At 33.7% G+C, this 18,497-nt stretch overlaps 1 protein-coding gene across 2 annotated transcripts in view; it reads left to right on the top strand.

The window, feature by feature from the left end:
• Positions 1–18,497, top strand: part of wake (wide awake) — a 125,501-nt gene that overhangs the window by 85,700 nt on the left and 21,304 nt on the right. For both annotated transcript variants that reach the window (XM_067272344.1, XM_067272345.1), the window contains one exon: positions 11,400–11,536. In XM_067272344.1, the coding sequence (XP_067128445.1) occupies positions 11,400–11,536 (137 nt within the window). The remainder of the gene's footprint in view (positions 1–11,399; positions 11,537–18,497) is intronic.

The raw sequence follows: 18,497 nt of genomic DNA, 5'->3' as shown, positions 1-18,497 counted from the left end.
CTGGCTAAACAAACTGCAGTAAAGATTTTAATTAAGTCAAATTGCATTTTCGACCGAAAATTATAAAAGTTTTAAGGAATGCATTAAACAAATTTCGATTTTCAAATCCGATTAAATTCTAAAAAGTTCTTTGTTTAAAGTGTTTTTTATTTGGTATTATTTTTTGAATTTTCCTTTCCTTTTTTTAATAAAAACGAGTTATGAATTTTAATTATTCATTTTGAAAAATAAGGATTTCGATGGGGGCTTTTGTATTTTATGTATTCGACTCTTCTTCCGTTGTACTTTTTTAGAATTTTAAGAATGCTGGGGTTTTCGCAAGAGCGGATTAAGGTTGTTGTAATGTAAATTCGACCCTCCCGAAGGGAAATCGATTCGAAGGAATTCGCTCTACAAACTTATAAATTTATGACTAATTTTACATATTTTACCTCGTTAATTGCTTACAATTCGTGTAATTTTTTAAGAATATTTTTTCCTCTACAATTTATTCTGTCACGCTTACGACGAATGCTGTCCATACCGTCTTCGGGCAATACTTAAATAATTTTTTGCTATTTTGTATCAAATGGAAGACGTGATGAGTATAGTATATATATATATATATCCCAAGGCAGTTCCTGGGTAATTTTTTGAAATTTAAACTACTTTTTTTAAATTAGTCAGATATTTGCTTCCGGCCCTTTTTTACATGGCATATAATACGCTTTAATGAAAGTGTAACTTTAAATCTATTTTTTTCGTTTAGAATTTGCTTTATAATTTAATTATTTTAAGGTTCTTTACAAAAAATCTTTCATTTTCAGAATATTTAATAACAGTTTCTTTACTTATTATTTTTCTTGTTTTATCCATACTTTATGCCTTCAAAATTCAATTATTGGGTGGTTTAAATGGTATTTTTGGTAGTCCTTTAATGGATTTTGCTATGGTAAATGCAATTATCGATAATAGTAGAGTAAATTGTTCTACCTATTATATAATTTATAATTAATTTTGTGTAATTTTTATATTTGTTCGATAATCTTAATCGTGATAAGCACTAAAACACAAAGAAAAACAGAAATTAAATTCTTCTTAAAAACATGTTTCTAAATTTAAGATAATTATTCATTTATTTACGTATCTTAATAATAATAATTTTTTAATGAAAATTTTGTTATTTAAAGATAAAAAAATGAGTGAATTTTTCTTATTTTTTGAGGCATTTTTCGAGTCATAAAAATTAAGTTTATGAAAGTAAATTTCGAAATTTTGGAAACAATTTTTAATTAAATAATTTACTTCTCGGAATGGAAAAAAATCCTTTTCAAATTATTATTTTGTTTAAAAATATACTTTTATTCTCGAAATTAAAAAAATTATATTTATATATAATTGGAATTAAATAATTGAAGATGGAGACACGATCTTCTATCCGAGATTGTTAAGATTCGATTGAAATCCTAGAAAAGAATAAGAAAATCTTTAATTGAAATGAAGGAAAAAATTGTTATTAAATTAAATTAAATTTTTTATCCGTCTTAATTAAATTGTTAAAACAATTTAGAATTTTAATGGAATTTAATGGCAATTGTATTAAGCGGATTACTCGTGGAAACAAAAGTTATAATCGGGATTATTTACATTCTTTTCGAAATTTGATCTTCAGTAAGAGAAGAAATAGCTTAAAATTTGTAATTAGAATAAATGAATAATAAGAGTTTTATTTAATTTATATTTATTTTGGATATTCGTGGATAAGAGATTGCTGTTTGTAAAAGGTAAATAAACAAACGAAATTCGCTTTGGTATATTTACAAAAGTGGAAAATTTTAAATAGAAATCGGTACTTTTAACTTTGTTCTCTTTAAATTTTAATATTTAACAACACGAAAGATGATTCCGAGATTTCAATTTAACTAAAAGGTATGTTTGTAATGTTCCTATTTACAATTATCCATCAGTTATAATTGATAATTAATTATGAAAACTGCGCTGGAAATAATAGCGATTTCCTCATCTACTTACTCGAATCAGATGTAGATTATGTACTAAGTTTATTTAAAAAATAAATTTAAAACTCGGTAAATTAGTTTCTGCAATTTATTGTAGCTATTTCCGTTTCAAAAAATCGATTTATATTAATTGTAATAACTGTTTTAATCGAATCGCTAGGCGGGTGTATTATTTACGAACAAAGAAAAACCTCTTGCTGCGCGAGCTTAGAAAGAAGAAAAGATTTTTCAAAAGAAAAATTTGTAAGATTCCAATTGGGAATCGATTCTGCGGTTTTTACTTACAACCAGACATTTTTCTATCGAGTTGTTGATTTTTTGAAGGGTGTTTGTCCTCTACACTTTTTATATTTTTTACAATTTAATATAAAACATGTTTCATTCGGTAGATACGGAGTATAAAAAAAAAACAGAAATAATGAAAATATCGTCTCTTCGTGTATAATTTCGCGTTAAGAGCAATTAAGAGAAGAGAACATTAAGCTTTTAGGAGAAAACTTACTTTTTAACTAAACAAAATGTTGCGGTGTAACAAAATAACAATTATTGTTGCACGAGCCGAGTGTTTATCTAAAATCCAAGTTGTATGATTCCATGCGGCAATAGAGCCCACATACAAGTATGTGATTTTTACTCGGAACCAGACACATTTTCTGTTTAGTTCCTAGTTAACCGGATAGTTATTTAGCTTTTATACTTAAATATCGTCTAAATTCTTTTACATTCGTCATATACTGTATAGAACGTAGTTAAGTATGAAAGAACATAAACAACCAGTTCGTTTCCCCATATATTGTCTGGCACCGAAAGAATCTCGATTTGAGAGTAAAAGTCTATAATTTCTATAATTTATAGCGTTATTAACATTTATAAAAGACATTACACGAAACAACTGAATAAAATTAAAATTCAAATTAATTTTCACTAACCGACTAATGGCTATAACTGAACAGAGTAACGACTGTTTAATTTTACTCATTACTCTATTTAATTTTCCATAACACTATGCGTATAATAGATCTCGTGGCAACGTTAATAAGGGATGAGAATTCCTCCGTGACCTATTTTCGAACGAATATATCTGTTCGTTACAAAGCGGGTCCGAGGAGAAGGCGTAAATCAGCTATCTCATCATCGTAATTAGTTTCTATTACTTATTTTAAATTGTTTTCTATCAAAACACATTTGAATTTATTAAACTGTATAAGTTTTTAAACTTTTGTATTGTTTTCCTGTTTATCGAGTATGGATCTGCTCTTAATTCAATTCGGAGGAATGTTGGAAAATTGCCATCTTGTACCCCCCAAAAAAATTCAATTTGAAACGTGAGAGACAGCTTGGCTCCTTCGAGAGGACGTTGACTACTGTTGACGACGAGCCAAGTGGTGAAATCATACGTTTATATTCAATTTTTCGAGTGATGGATCTTGTTTCTATCTTTGAATCAATTGTTTGTTCTTCGATTTTTCTACTGTTTGGAATTCGGATTCCTCACTACTAATAATAACTATGTATACTTTTTGTTATATTTTTTTTATCTACATTATATCGTCGTTAATTATTATTTTTCAATTTTATCTCTTTCTTCCTTGCGGATAGTAAGAGATGGTGTCTAATCGTGCCCATCCTAGGCTCGACCGGGCCAACAATGGGGGTGATCACTCTTGGAAAAATTTCTGGAGTTGTTCGTCTAGATTTTATCCCGGATTCCCAAGAGTGGCGGGATATGGCCTCGTCCATCCGGGCGTCATATACGTATTGTCCCTATTATATCTTTACGCATCGAAATCGTAGAATATTTTATCGATTTTAAATTTCTTAGTGTTGTCATTTAAAGAGGGAAAAATAAGTACTAAAATTTAATATTTTAATAAAAATGTATATTATATTATTTTAATATTTTATACGTTATTAGGCTGCAATCTGAAAAAATTGTAGACCTATAAATTCCTACCGTCGTCCATTCGTCCGTCTGTTTCTCCTTAATCTCGAGAACAGAGTTAGATAGACGAAAGACGAACCAGTTGTGGAAACCTCGGGGCGGGAGACCCCGATTAACTATATATCAACTTTCGGTTCGCATCGGAAGTCACATTATTTCGATTCAAAAATTTTCGAGTAGATGACCGGCACGGCTCCGTTACTAAAAGGAAAAATATGATGTAAGGGGCACGACACTACTAATTTGAAGCGGGAAGCATATATTTTAAATTAAATAAATTAAAACTATGATTGAAAATTGCAGACGATATCACAATAAATAATTATATTTTTATTTTAAAATATGCATAAAGACGTCACCTCTCGAAGATGAAGAGAACACTTACCACCGAGCCACTTACTTTTTGGGGTCTTCGGAATTCTCGTATTCTAATTACTGCTTTTCTCCAAGAACACGCGACATCGAATGTACAGTCGAATAATAGTGATAGATGGATCATCCACGGAATCGGCTAAAGCGAGTCGATTATATATACTAAAAGGAAATCACCGAAGAAGAATATAACTCGATCGCGACGTCATTCGTTTATAAATAAGAGGCTGTAAACCGTAATTATTTCTTAAAATAACAAGTTTGTTTCGAATATTGAAATCATCATTTAAACGATGCAGTTATTCAAATGGTGACGTATATTATGCCCGTTATATTCTAATTAAATTCTGTTTTAAAGCTCGTATGTCTTCGATAAATTAATAAATTTAAAAATTACAACAAATTAAACGGTTTCTTTTATCGGAACATCAAAAATTCCTACTTCAATAATATTTTGTCGACTTTTTTTCCTTTTACTAATTCCGCGCTACAGATCTTCGTTTCTTGATTTTTTACGGTCAAATGAGATGTTAATAAAATTTGATTAAAAGATATTTTTTGAAGTAATAAAGACTAGCGAAGCTAATTTCATTTGATTTCTCTGCGAATTAGATTTTGCTGAAGAAGTTACTTTACTTTAAAGTTTTATACTTAAAAAATTCGATTAAATTTTATTATTTTCGTATTAAAAATTGTTAAATGAATTATCGGATAACTCTATTAATAAATAAGTGAGCAAATGTTAAATAATATCGATAGAGAATCTCATTTATCTTCCATTAAAACTACAGTTAAATACTTTAATTTTTATTACTAGAAACTCGTTTTTAATGGCTCGGAAAAGAACTATTATGCCGCGTTTTACCGTGTTTTGATATATTACGACGTCTCTAAACTTTAAAAAACCTCCGGTTTTCTTGTCTTCGTGGAACCGCCATGTCTGTGTAGAAATTTGTCTAGTGTTTCTAAAAAAACACAACTGTACGGAGACGTCGTAGACTTTTATTATCTTTCCAAACAAAATTCTCATATCTTTATTGTGTTTTTTGATATATTATGACGTTTTCAATTTTAGAAATGTCTGTTTATTTTCCTTTTTTTCGTATCTCGAACTACAATGTCTCGATAGAGATTTTTTAGCGTTTCTTAAAAACTCTTCGTAGATCTCGTAGATTTTTTTTGGTGTCTTCGAAAGACGTCAAAAAACTCTGGTATTTTGTTGTCTTTCAAAGCGTCTGACGTCTCCGGTTTAAAAAATAAGTTGCGGCTTTTTGTCTCTCTTAAAAACTGCGACGTCTTTAGTTTTGAAAACACTATATTAAGTGTCTTTCGAAGAAAATCGGTTTTTCTATAAACTGGTTTCGTTCGAAAGATCACGGTACAGCGTGACGTACGGACGATTAAACTTTAAAAAATAATAAAAACAAACAATATAGCTTATTATTAATTTCTCTTCTGCACCATAGATTATCCTATTATTAACCCCCTATTAGTAATCGTGTCATAACTATATTTTACGTAACTATCGAGTTGCATACACTTTACTTAATAAAATTTTCTGATTGATGAAGCGCAAACACGAACACGTGCAATTTTATTGATTGAAAATCGTAAATAAAAGAAAACTGTTTCCTGCCAGCACACGAAACAACAAATTGAAAATGGTGATCAATATTTAAAAGTTAATAAATTTTCTAACAATGCGGAGGAATTTATTAATAAAATAAATCAACTGTTAACTTAATACAAGCTTAATTATATAGTTTTTTTAAAAAGTAATGTTTGCGTATTTATTACGTCGATCGAATTATCTCGTGTGTCGTCGATTTTATCTCGCGTGTTTATATGTAAAATTTAAACATTTTCTTTCTAAAACTTTCTTCTTTCTTCTAGTCACTTCGTGGCTAACTGTTTAGCGCAGATAAGTCGGGTTTTCCTATTTCTGCCACTGTAAAAACTTGGTTCTTCTCGAAGACCGCCGAGGCACTCGACTAATTGCTTAACGTAGCTAAATTAACCGATGACTAAATGTCTCTACATTTAGTCATCGGCAATTTTAGTAAATTTCGGTCATCAATTCGAGTTGTTTTAAATCGTCTTACGCTTAAAGCGTAAGGTCCTTTAAGAATTGGTGGTGCCATTCTTCGAGTATAGGCCTAGCCGTATTCTCCTTATTGTCGTTAAGATATTGCCGTATTTCTTTTTCCAACAGTCATCACAATTTACGTGACGACTGTCGTGTAAGATGTAATTCCTAGAAAGTCCTTCCAAAACATCTTCATCGATCACTTTCATTAAATTTCTCGAGAAATTCGATGGGCTCGATACGCTCCTAAATAAGTTCTGCCTTAATCTTTATTTAAGGGGGAAAACTATGTCTAACTACTTTATTTAACCGCATTTTTTAAATTTAATTGTATTTTTTTAAATTAGATTAACGTTACGAAGTATCCATCACCGCTGTCGTCGTCAAACCTCGATTAACCCCAATGACGATCTTCGCGATTGGTTCCATTTTGATAATGGAAAGGATAATCTATCGATCGTTTTAAACAATTAAATATATACTTCATCATTCTATTTATATCATTTAAAATTTTATCGTAAATTTCGTACAGAATCCAATTTTCAAAACACGTTTTATTGCGTTACGCGCCGTACCATCGACGATATCACCGCGGTTTTCGACCAGTCCGTACGACAAATTTTTTGCGCCTTCGAGAAGGAAGAAAGGAATTTTACTGGCAAAGGCTAAGCGCATAGCCGCAATAAAGAAATTAAAAACCACGGAGGAAGTACAGTTACGGCTACTCGCCTACTCCGAAGGAAATTTAACGAGAAATCGTATTATATTTGTATTAAGGCATTTTTTACATTTAAGTTGCTAATTCGCACTTTTGAATAATTTCGCGGGTCCGCAATAAACAAACGGGACGATTTGCGCCACGACAAAACGGCATCGTATACCGTCGAATTTTTCTTTAATAAAAATATTTCGTACGTTATGCCAATTATTTTTAACACAAGTTAGTTTTCAGTTATCGGTGGATAGAAAAATAGTTACAGCAACGTGCGAGTGCGAGGGAGGTATCCGCGGTCGGTGCGGCGCAAACGCGTAGCAGCAACGCTTTTCGCATCGAATAATTATAAAGACGAAAGCGATACCGGCGGAAAAGAACAATGGGGAATTCCACAACGTAAGAAGATGTACGCGTCGGGTGGATGTTGCCGTAGTAATTGCGTAATTCCGAAAAGGACAAAAGACCGGCGCGGTTATGGCCAAACGCACCGACATTTTTATTAAATCAAAGATTGCGCTCTTTCTTCGATGTCGACGTCGAGCGCCGCTATCCCATTTAATCGGCGCAGTTGGCGAACAATGCGAGGAATCGTATTTAAAATCTTTAATTACGGCATTATTCGAAAGTAAAGGCGCGAATAATTGTTATGAAATTGTGAGATTTGGACCTACAAAGATGGATCGATTTTAGTTTTATCATTTCAGAAAAATTCTTAAAATTTTATAACGATAATGCGTTTATCACACTGGCAAAAATTACTGGAGTAGTCTATCTGACAAGAGAACAAAGCGCGTGTCCAGACCGGTTTATTTACAAACGATACAGATTATGGTTGGTTCTATAAAAACAAGAAAAAGCAATTTTGAAGATTTATAAATAATACATCGGAAGGAACAATTGCGACCGACTATGGAATTAAATTGGAGAAAATTGCAAAAAGTTGATTTTCGCTTAAAAAAATATCGGAATAATCGATGCGGGAGTTATCGTTCGTAACCAAGCTGCCCGGATTTGCGCCGGCCCCGACGGTATATGCGAAAGAGGAGATAAAATAACCTTACACGAAATGAAATGCCCTCGTTGTCGATTTCGAGACAAATAAGGAATTTGTAAAATATTTACAGTTTGAAAATCCTAAACTTTATTTAAAAGAGAATAGCGCGTATTGTACAGTGGAAAAAGACGAGACATTCGTTTTTTCACCATTAGACAAGATGCAAACGTTCTACTTTAGTTATTATTTACCCGCGATTGTAAATAGTCTTTTCGCAATAAAAAATTCACTCGTTTATAATTGGAGGCTGCAAATTTACTAATCCCGCGCAAACAAACATTATTTTATCTACGTATGGAAGAAGCGAAATGGGTAATCTCCAATTGGATATTTCAAAAACTTTAATTCTGCCGATCCTTACACCGGCAATTTTGTACGTTTCGTCCATTTCGTTACCGCTAAACCGCTTTCGATTCGGTTTTGAGAAAGGAGGCAAAATTAAAATAGAATTTTTATTCTCGACACCCGATTTAATCGGAGTCGGCCGTAACGATATCTTCCACCTGCAGTCTTTGCAGAATACCACAATCGTTTGTTATAAACGTATGTGTACTTCTTCCTCCGTACCCACTAGAAAGAAAAGTTAAAGTCCCGACCGGACGATTCCAATTAAATATTTTATAGTAGGAATAAAACTGAATTCGATGTCGAACCGACGACGGCTTCTCGGTCGACGATTACTCTTGTTTCGGGATAATTTTCTTTAAACGATCGAGGTAATGTAACCTTAATAGATAATTTCCCAACGCGCGACAATTTACGTTTGATTTTTCTCGTTCTTAATATCGGATCCAAATTAAAAGGCAATAAGCGGTTTTCGAAATGTCTCGGCGCGCGAGTAACTTGCCCTCGGGGTCTATACAATTGAGATAACGACCGAATACCGGTAGTAAACGAAATTCGACCGTTTATACGTGTCGAAACACGTTCTCGACATTGTAAACTCAAAATATTTAAACTATTCTTGCGTCGTATGCCGTTAGCAAATTGTTCTCGTTGGTAATTTATGTTCCGATTATTCCGACTATAAAGTGTTCCCGAACATATTTATTTATGGGTTAACTAAAATCTCTCTAATTCTTCGAACCAGCATTAAAATTCTCGAGTTTCTTTAAGAAGTTCTTAGCGCAAATTCGTTAGAAATCTTTCCGAAAAAGTCGAAATTGCTTCGTGCAATGGCGGACTGCGATTATTAATCGTATTTTAATGTAAAAAAGTCTACTTTCGGAATGAATGAAAATATAAATGACTTTAATTTTTAAAATACGAGATGACGCCGACGCCGTACGCCTCGAGGGTCGAGTGATAGCAAATTTATGGCTGTATATAATAAGGTCGACGTTTCGAATGGAAATGACGTAACTTCCGTCCGGACCGGAAGTTAATCGAGCCTGCGGCCCCTAAGCTTTCGGGTCGTATCTGGTCTCAATTTTTATCTAACTCCGTTCTTCGGATTAACGAAGGACGGACGGACCGACGGACCGACGGACCGACGACAGTGGCGACGTGTGGATCCGGTAAGAATTTCGTCGGGAATATTTCTAAAGATCCCGAAACTTCCGATCCATTTATATTAGACGTTGAATCGAATCTTCGTTAATTATTTATCTTAAACAATAACTTAATGTAATCTCGATTATATTTTAATGCTCGTTGACATTTGGTAACTTAATCTCGTGCGTAATAATGATCATTATCTTAAAATTGAAATTTATTACGTATAATTAATGAATATAATCGTTAATTATACTTATTAGATAGTTGGAGTATTCGTTACTTACGTAACTCCCGCAGAATATAGTAATTTATATCGAGTTTTATATAACATTAATTAAAGTAAATAAAGAGAAGACCGAAAATTAGTTAACCGGACTTAAGACTTTCGGAGTCGTGTTAAGTATTGCGATTAAAGATCTCGAGTGTTAGCTTGGCGGTGTAAAGTGACTCGGGCCACGATTTAAATAGAAAAATAACCCAGTTATATAAGTAAAGAAACTTTAAAGTTTCTAGATTTTAGTCGATGATTTAGGTGTTTAAGCGTAGGCATTTGTAAGATAATAACAGAAGTTAGTGGCATTAATCCCCGGGCATTAAAACTAATGGGTGTCGAGTCGTGCAGTAAAATTTATTCCTTTTTTATCCGTTTACAATAAAAATAAGTAAATTGCTTAACGGACGAATTTCTTCCATAAAAACGTGTGTGTACTTTTTAATTCTTTTATTTTAAATATTTAGAATTAAAGGATCGAAAATTCGGGAAATTGTTATAATTAAACAGATAAATCTCCGTAATTACAATACTATCGAAAAAATAAATTTATAGCGTCTTGTCCCTGTACGTCGTACTTTTTCCCGATAACGACAGTCGTGCCGGTCGTCTATCCAACTCCATTCGGGGAAGTTTGAATTGAAATCACGTGACTTCCGGTTTAGACCGGACCTTCGTAGGTAGCCAATCGAGGCTTCTTACCCTTAACGTTTCCATATCCGGTATCGACTTTTATCTCTATAACATCGTTCTCGAGATTAAGGAAGGACAGACGGACGGACAGTCGTACGCCAGTGGGAATTTATACGTCTCCAATTTGTTTCGGAATTCGGCCCAATTGCCATCAAATTTAAAAATAACTTTAGATTAAAACTCTTTTTTCTTCTCGGAAACACTTTGAGTTTGGAAAGTTTTTTGACGTAATACTTGAAAAAATGAATAAAATCGAATAGGCAATTTAATAAAAACTAAATAAAAATTAATTCAAAAGTAAATATTTATTCAGATTTATTTAACACGTTTTGTCGCCCGAATTCTAACGTAATAAAACGACGATAATGGATGTATGGTTACAGTTATTTAATACCGGGCGTCTGTTTGTCGATCCGTAGAAAACGAAACAAGGCGTAAACAAATATTTCATAAGAGATTTGGCCGGTGAAAGGATACGGTAGCGCTTTCTAAATATAGAATTCGACCGTTATTTTTTTATTTTTAAAATAAAATCTACAAAATTTTCTTAGTCCGAGGTTGACGGTTCGACAAAACTTTTATCGATTTCCGATTTCCGCCATCTAATCACGTGATTTCTCCATCCAATCAATTGACATAAGATTAGAGTTAACACCCAGTTTGTATCGAGAGTTACTAAAATTGTACCACTTTCTCCTTCACTTTTCTTAATAAAATTTTAATATTTTGGATTAAATATTACAATTGTTTTCTCTCTTCTTTTTTATTGCAGCCACGTTACCGATAAACCGATAGCTAAGAAAAAACCGCCGTTACTTAGAGCCAAGACTTTGCCAGCAATTATCACGCCGAGCCTCAACATAATTCAGGCTCAATTGGAGGCTAATAACGTAGTTACTAATATACCAGGTAAGTCGTCTTTTTTATATTCGTTTCGCCAATTTTTCCTCGTTTTTTTATATGCGGGGTGTCCCAAAAGATCGTTAACGACGCTTCCCGCGTACGCGCGTGGAAACCGAGTTTAGAACAATCGTAAGCGAGTCTTTACAACGGTTAAGTGGCTTTTGGACGCCCCGCGTGTATTTTTGAGTTTTTGGCTTTATCCTCGTGTTTGCGGAGTATCGCGCGCGATTGTAATTTATTGTCCGTGTGGTTAGTTTAAAGCGTTTTATATGTGGTATAAATATTAACAGAAAAACTTTTACGTGTTATATATATATAAATTATCAACTAATAAATTCTGGTAACCGTCGACTGGTGTATTGGAACGCGAAGGCGATCGATAGGGTCCCGTATGTTTTCGAACCGGAGGCCGGTGAGAAAAATTCGTTCTCGGTTGATACTTTCGTTCGACCTTTGACATTTCATCCACCGGTGCCTTTCTCCGAGGGTAATTCTAACGGGTTCTCTTCCCGATAGTTCGATCGATTGGTACGAACAATACTTGGTCGAAATCGCGGGTACGCATTTTAACCGGTTTCTTTTGTCTTTTGGGTTTGTTTAATCTTCCGGTCGAACACCGATTGCTTTGATCTCCTCCGGTTGCCACGCGGGTTGCCACCGGTAGGGAATTTTATGCGATTTTGCCACAACGCGCTAAGAAGTAAATGGTAACGTCGAAATTTATAATTAAACATAATTAACATTTTCGGATAGTTTATTAATTTTAGGGCATATTATACGCGGTGTTACGACCTTTAAGCTTTCGAGCTTTCGCGCTCCGTTAATCGAACGACTAATATTCTTTCGTCGAGGTAATGCCGTTGTACCCACTCGAACCGTCGGATCGGTTACATTGGATACTAGAATGAATTCTACTTTCTATACGTGTTTTGTCAATTGACCTGGATGTGACACGATGCCGCATCGTTCTCTCTCTCCTCCTTCGAACAAATTCCTTTTTTTAAGAATAAAATTCGAGAAATTTTCTAGAAATTAAGTTAATGTTATTTCGTTTATAAGGTAAATGTTATCGTTTTATCTTTCTACCCTCGATTAATCGATTATTTCTTATATATTCCGTTGACGTTCCGCGATTCAGACTCTTAACATCTCCGAAAGGAACCGAGCGAAGTACTTAGAAACGGGTAAGAGTCGGTTATTTCCTTCCCTTAAAGCTTCTTTAGAGGATTCAAAAAAGGAATCTAGATGACTCTTACCGGGTTCCGAGTGCTTTCCTTCGAGGAACCGACAATCTTTTTACAATGTATTATATAAGAATTCTTTTATTCGCATTTATGTCGGCCATTTTGTATCGATCCAACTTCCGCATATTCTCCAATTTCGTTTCAAAATTCTCATTTAATTTAAGTTATATTCTAAATATTTCTGTTCAATTTCAAAGTATAAATATGTATATTAGCCACGGGTGCTACGGGGTTTTAATACGCGAAACGAACATTTATTTTTAAAATATTAAGTTATAAATAAAAAATATATATACACTAATTTGCATTTTATTTTCAAAATATATATATTAAAAATCGAATTTATATTATTCCGACACGGTCGCATTGCCGGGCTGCGAGATTTCCCTCGTATCTTAATTTTAAAAATCACGCGATTTCCGGTTCGTGCCGGAGTTTCCAGACCAGACACACAAGTTCCGTATCTGGTCTCGATTTTCGTCTTTCTAACTCCGTTCTCGAGATTAACGAAGGACGGACGGACAGACGGCGGTCACAGCGAGAATGTGTAGGTCTGCAATAAAATTGCAGCCCAATAATTAGAAGTTATTGTTTCTATACTTTGAATAAATCAATTGTATCTTTGACTTTTCGCGATCGACGTATAAGATTATTTTATCGATAATCTATAATTTATCCTACGTTACAGTTAAACAATTAACTGATTTCTACGTCAGTTAATTATCGAACTAAGTCATAAATATTAAGATTTTTCGTTCATTCAATATTTACTTTCGCGCGAATAAACATATCGAATGTCTTGACGACTCTCGATATTCTTGTATCCTTAACTTAAATAATGCTACGTGTCGGATAAAGAACGTATTTTCACGATAAATTACGAATTTTCGCGGGTAGATTACCTCAAAACGCGTGCGCGTGTAACGCAGAAACTACGGGAAGAAAATGGCGTTAGTCACAAATAAAAACGCTCCTTTACGCGTCCTTAGTATAAAAATGACCCTTAGTTTACGCGAAAGAGTAAACTAAGGACTCGGTGTTCCTATAAGGATATAGGAACACCGAGTTTTTAATTTTATAGCGGGTGAACGGATATTTAAATAGTAAAAATTTATAAATATTCATTTTTTGTAACTAAACTTTACCATAGAACAAGAATTTTCCAGTCGAATCGGAGTAAATTCGAATGGCAGACGTTAAATGACTGTCTTAACGAAACGCATTATTGCATTTATAAAATTGCGGTTAACGCATTATTGCACGAAAAACGCGGTTAACGAATTACATCTTAAGTTTAAGTACAAAGAACTTTACGGAATTTCCATTTATAAATATTAATACGATTTAATTACGGTTTTCGGTTAAAATATTAATTATTGGGCCGCATTTTTAAAATTGCGGATGTATAAATTGCCACTGTTGTCCGTCCGCTCGTCTGTCCGTCTTCGGTAAACTTCGAGAACGAAGTTATATGACGAAAATCTTACTTTTAAAATTAAGAAAAATTGCAGCCGGGCCTTGCCACGACGTGGCGATAAATGTAAATTTTGTATTTTTTCACGATTTTCTGTATTTTATCCTTCTCCTACGATTTTCGTCGTCCGTGTAAAATAGCGCGCGTTATCTAAATTGCATTATTGACGAAATATTCTATTTTTATTCACAAAATAAACGAATATTCGGATATTTAAATAAGTTAACGATTTAATTTTACGGGGGTTTTTCCATAAGTACAGTAATAAATCTAAATGCAATACCTACCTTCGCTAATCGAACTCGTCGAGAAAGACCGAATTAATGGCCATAAAAATCAAATAAATATAAATAAAACTGCTAAACTCTTCTTTGTTCTATAAGAATTATCGGATTTATTGGCTATAAAGATGCATTAGTGTAATTTGGTCGAGCGCAATATTGTTTATCGTACGAATAGTCGTCGTTATCAATAAGATCTAATGGGAAATCTAAACCGGAAGTTCTATTTTTAAATACAATTTATGAATTTGGCTCGAGGGATCCAATTTTCGTAGATTTTTATATTAAAAATTACCTGATAGAACGTAAATGCAAATAAAAATATGGAATTACGTTAATAGAACGTGTGTTTCGGTCACTTATTTGCGTAGAGACTTCCTTACGGCTTCCGCCTCGTAAACCTCTCGTGTATTCGAGAAAGAAGAGAATTAGAATAACGATACGAGGTTTGCGAGAAGAAAACCTTACGAGATTCTCGTCGTTACTCCCGTCATAATACAGTTACGGGTATAAACGCGGCCGTGCGGGATGTAGAACGGGCATCTCTTTAGAAAGTTACACCGACGCGCCTACGATACACTCGCGGAGAAGTAGAACGCTTTAAAGTATTTCACTCGCCCTTTGTAAAGATGGACCGATCCGAGGTTACGGTCTTCGGCTCGGGCTTCCACGGAAGGACGCCAACGGGGCAGTCGGGATCGAGAAACTGCCAAAACTCCCCCAAAAAGTATATAATTAAATAAAAATCTATCGATTTAATTATTTGTCGCCGAGCTTTGCTCCCCGGAAAGTTTCGTCGTTCTCGGGTGGTTATTCGATAAAAGTGACTCGAATTATACGAAACGGCCGGGCAGAAAATCCGAAGATTAATATCGCGATATCCGTCGTTTACGAAATAATCTCCTCTTCTCTTATTCGAAATGTTTGTATTTTTAGAAATTATCCGTGTTCGAAGAGCGAATGTCACTCGTTCTTCCGTAATATTTGTCGTTTAAAACATATTCAAACTCGATTTATTCGAATCTTATTGGCCGAGCTCGGATTTAGAAATAAATTGCCAAGTTACGGGACCTCCGCTACCGGAGTACAGTTTAAGGCCTCGATTTTTAAAATTTCTTAATACTCAATAGAGGAGGAAGGGGCCTGGTATAGGTTATAACTTAGCGCTTCGACGAGTTTAAAACCGCTTCTATCGTCGATAGAAGAGACACTGCATCTTCTCTCTTATTACATTTATAGGCATATATTTATGATGCGGGATTATGTTTCTATACGCAAAACGATTTCGATGTTCGACGTAGAAAACAGGAAGTCGGCCGTGTCCGCGTAAGAGTTATTTATGGAAAAACGGTGGAAATTTACAACGACTTCTAAATTTAAGGACGAAATATTGGCCAATTTCGATACATAAAATATTTTCTCGGTCAAAAATACGAATCGAAACTTTGTACGGACGAAATTATTTGAGTTACGACGAATGCAAACGGTTACGTCTAAAATCAAAAGAAGTAAAATAAACCGTAAGAAATATTTGTATCGAGAAAGATCGTCCGGTATTTTTATATAAAATATTTAATTTCTGCGCACTTTTACTCGAAAGTTAATTTACGATAATAAATTCTAGTTACGTTTATTGTATATTTGCGTATATTATACGGGAGAAAGGCCGTAGTGGCCATCGTTGGAAATCTGTAAGCAATTCGGGGAGAATGTCTACTAACGACAACTGCAACGTACTAGAAGAATTAATTCTCTTCGTGATATATCCAATGAAAAATAGTTATAAAGTTCGACCAGATGTCATTAATTATAAATCTATATAAACCTATAAACCTATATAAGAAGCGCGAATCGCATCGAATGTTATTCGAGTCGAAAATTTAACTACGTTCGCTGCCGAACATTTTATACTACATTTATATTATTATACGCGCTACCACCTACGATGATGAATTCCTATTAAAGGGCGCCGAAGAAAGGGCATCCCCGTGCGAGAGCGCCTACAAAAATCTATTCCCGTCAAAGTGCGCCAAATTAAAACTTTTTCTATTTAAGTTTAAGTTACTTTAACCGTGAATTTTGTAGCTAATAAATTAAACTAAGTAACTACTTAAGGTTTAATTAGAACGTAAGTTTTTTTAAAAAAATAAATAATCGAAGAAATCGGCCTTTTTTATTTTATCGATTCTATTCTATCGTTGGTCGTAGTCGCGTGGCAGCGCGTTGGAAAGCGCGAGAAACGAAACGTGGCTGGCCCGAAGTCCTCCCGTCGTTTGTCTTTTTATCGGCCAACCGCCCTCTGCCGGGCGAGGAATCCGGTGAAAATACAATGGCCGTACGCCGATATTTCCTCGACCGAGGGCCGGCCGTCCGCTAAACGCGGAAATACAAACACCGAGTCGAAATTTGTATCAAAAGTAATTAATCGTTTAAAAATATATACTAAAAATAATTTATTTAAAAAATTCTTATTTTCTGATTATTTATATCGTTATCTACAATAATTTATCTCCAGAAGTCGCCACTAGACGCGCCACGTATTTCCGCGCCCTCTAGAGAAATTTTGACGAGATACTTACGAAATTAATTTGTTTTAAATAAGAAAAAAATAGTTATAAATTTAATATTTTACAAAATAAAACGTTAAAAAAGTAAAATATTAATAGCGCCAGAAATAAAAATATTCGCTATTTATGATACGTTCTTAAGTCTTTAAAGGTAGCGAAGATATCTTCACCCCCATTAAAATATATTACAAAAATATTTTCGTTGTTATAATCTTTTAATAGCGGAATTCCGAATGTATAATATATATATACACACTTGTATTTATATATCTAAACGGGATTTTGAAGGTGACATCGCATCGACTATTCGTCTTCCTCGTCCCTCTCGTCACTATGGCAACCGGACTGCCAATGATTTCGTTATAAACCTCCTTACGAGTACTTCGCTAAATTATCGATGCGATAATTAAAGTACGATAATACTAATTAAGAAAGTAATACAAATTAATATTTATAAGCCGGGAAGGGGTCGAATTGTCCGGGCTCGTCCGTCTCTCTTCCGGATGACTTTGCGTCCCTTTTCCTCGCGAAAATTTAGCTAAATTAACGACAATACGATAAAAAGGAAGGCTTTATTAATTAAGAAATTAAATAAAATTAATATTTATAAGCGAGAGTGGGAGGCAAAATTGTCCGGGCGCATCGTCGTCGTTGGGAGAGACAACACCCCGGGATAATGTAAGCTATAACGCGATAGTGTTGGAAAGTATCGAATAATTAATTGATTAACGTCTCGCGTCTCGTCTGTTATATTCGGTGACCGATCGTCGCCATCAACATCCGACTAGAATCTTGTAGACACCAAACACATTTCCTGGAATTAATGAAAATGCTAAAGTCATTTAACATTTTATTCCGGCAAGCGGCCAATGTTATTGCCTCTTATATCAACAGATATTGTTCGTTTAAAAAAATAAATAATTTCGCCCATCATAAATTACTTTAAAGAAATTTTTAATCTCTTTTTGAATTCATTACGTAATTTTTCTCGCTTTAAAAAAGGATTATTTGAGAATTTTAATCGCATAATTTGTCTTAAAACTTTACGCGTTTGGAAATTGACTGTAAATTAGATTTTCAGATTTAAAAAAATTAATCTTAAAAATTTCAAAAATTATTTGTTTCTTTTCTTATAAATAAAATTTCATTTATAAAAAACAATATTTTAAAATAACTCTTTTATAAATTTATAATTCAAAGATTTGTTGTTTTTGAAAGTTTTAGATGGAATATCGACTAATGCCAAATGTACTTTGGTTAATAAATATTTAAAAGTAGAATATATTTAAATTGAAGAACGAAACAAAAAATTTAAGCGGAAACTCTTATTTTATGGAAGAAAATTCGACATAATCCGGAGATTTATATCGTTATCTATAACTGAAAATCCGCAGCAAATCT

This window comes from Centruroides vittatus, unplaced genomic scaffold (genome assembly GCF_030686945.1).
Source record: "Centruroides vittatus isolate TY-2023 unplaced genomic scaffold, ASM3068694v2 contig_436, whole genome shotgun sequence".
In the NCBI taxonomy this organism is placed as follows: domain Eukaryota; kingdom Metazoa; phylum Arthropoda; class Arachnida; order Scorpiones; family Buthidae; genus Centruroides; species Centruroides vittatus.
Note: the sequence above shows the minus strand (reverse complement) of the source record. Positions and strands in the feature narration are given on the sequence as shown.